This window comes from Parasteatoda tepidariorum, unplaced genomic scaffold (assembly GCF_043381705.1).
Source record: "Parasteatoda tepidariorum isolate YZ-2023 unplaced genomic scaffold, CAS_Ptep_4.0 HiC_scaffold_5068, whole genome shotgun sequence".
Classification (NCBI taxonomy): domain Eukaryota; kingdom Metazoa; phylum Arthropoda; class Arachnida; order Araneae; family Theridiidae; genus Parasteatoda; species Parasteatoda tepidariorum.
In genome coordinates, this window is record NW_027261798.1 from 1 (window position 1) to 1,348 (window position 1,348).

Sequence of the window (1,348 nt, forward strand, 5' to 3'; positions counted from 1 at the left end):
CCTAAACTAGTTTTGTCAATTTTGTCTAATTCGGCTACGTCGTTAGTAGGGAGGTCATGAAGGAATGAAGATGGTGTTAAAGCTCTCAAATCTGGTTCTTCAGACACATAAGTCATAGGTCTATTGTTCGTGGTCGATTCACATTCATAAACAAGAGTTGACAGTTCCACATGAGTCAGAGATGACCGTCCCAAGTTTTTTCTAAAGAGATCTTTGAGAATTCCGATTAATCTTTCCCAGAATCCTCCCCACCATGGGGCGGAGGGTGGATTAAATTTCCATTGGATTTGTGAAACTTCAAATTCTTTCATGATTTTGGTCCAATCAAGGCGCTTCAAGGAGGCGTTGAGGCCAGTGAAATTGGTACCATTGTCTGAGTATAGTGTAGATACTCTACTTCTTCTGGCAATAAATCGCCGTAATGCTTGAACAAAAGCGTTTGTGCTAAGAGAAGGTATCAGCTCTAAGTGAACAGTTCTATACACAGCACAGGAGAAAAGGACGATCCAAACCTTCTTATTAGTCTTGGTCAAAGGTCCGGCTAGATCGACACCGGTCACTTCGAATACAGCCGATAATCTAGTTCGATAATCTAGCCGATAATCTAGGCAGAAGTGAAAATGGTACTTCAAGATTTTTAACTTTTTGTCTCTTGCAGGTGACACATCCTCTAATAACGGAGCGAACAGTTCTTCTACCTTTTATAATCCAAAATCTCTCTCTTAAGATTGTTAGAAGAATGGACGTTCCTGCATGTTTATTCAATAGGTGTTCTTGTTCAATAAGTCGTGTGACAACAATATGCTTTGATGGAAGAATAAAAGGAGCAATGAATTCAGGGGTTTCATCTTCATTCAAAAGTCTAGACTTTAATCGAAGTATCTCCTCATAATCTGAAAACACTTGAAAGTTTTTCAAAGAATTTTTGCCTTCCTCGTCGTAAAAACATTCCTTGTGCACTGAACGCAAAAGAGTCTTTTGTTCCATTTGTTATTTCTTCTTGCGTTAAATCAACATTCTTTCTTAAATCTTTAGCTTTCGGGTGAAAGCGTAACACCCATGCTATAACTCTGATTATCTTAAAAAATTCGAAATTCTGGATGCTAAAGTAGTTACAATGGATTCCGAGTCTATATTGATAGCCGAAACAACAGACTTTCGTTTTTCTTTTTCAACTTCCTCTTCATTAACATTAGCTACTGTCATCGGCCAATCATGCTTTGAGTTCTTCAGATGAACTTCAGAAGTTGTTTAGCTCCATATCCTCTCTCTCTCTCTCTCGAGAGAGAGAGAGAAGATCGTTCGGGTTATGGCTTCCTGGTACATGATACCAATTCTCAGGTGATGT

At 38.8% G+C, this 1,348-nt stretch overlaps 1 protein-coding gene across 1 annotated transcript; it reads right to left on the minus strand.

Annotated features, from left to right (window-relative positions):
* Window positions 1-38: 38 nt before the first annotated feature.
* Window positions 39-987, minus strand: LOC122273788 (uncharacterized; the record flags this gene model as incomplete). The annotated part of the gene is made up of 2 exons (XM_043057791.1): window positions 699-987; window positions 39-604 (listed from the first exon to the last, which is right to left on the minus strand). Coding segments are annotated over exons 1-2 (855 nt in total), but the record flags the coding sequence as incomplete, so codon positions are not given.
* Between the last annotated feature and the right edge of the window lie 361 nt (window positions 988-1,348).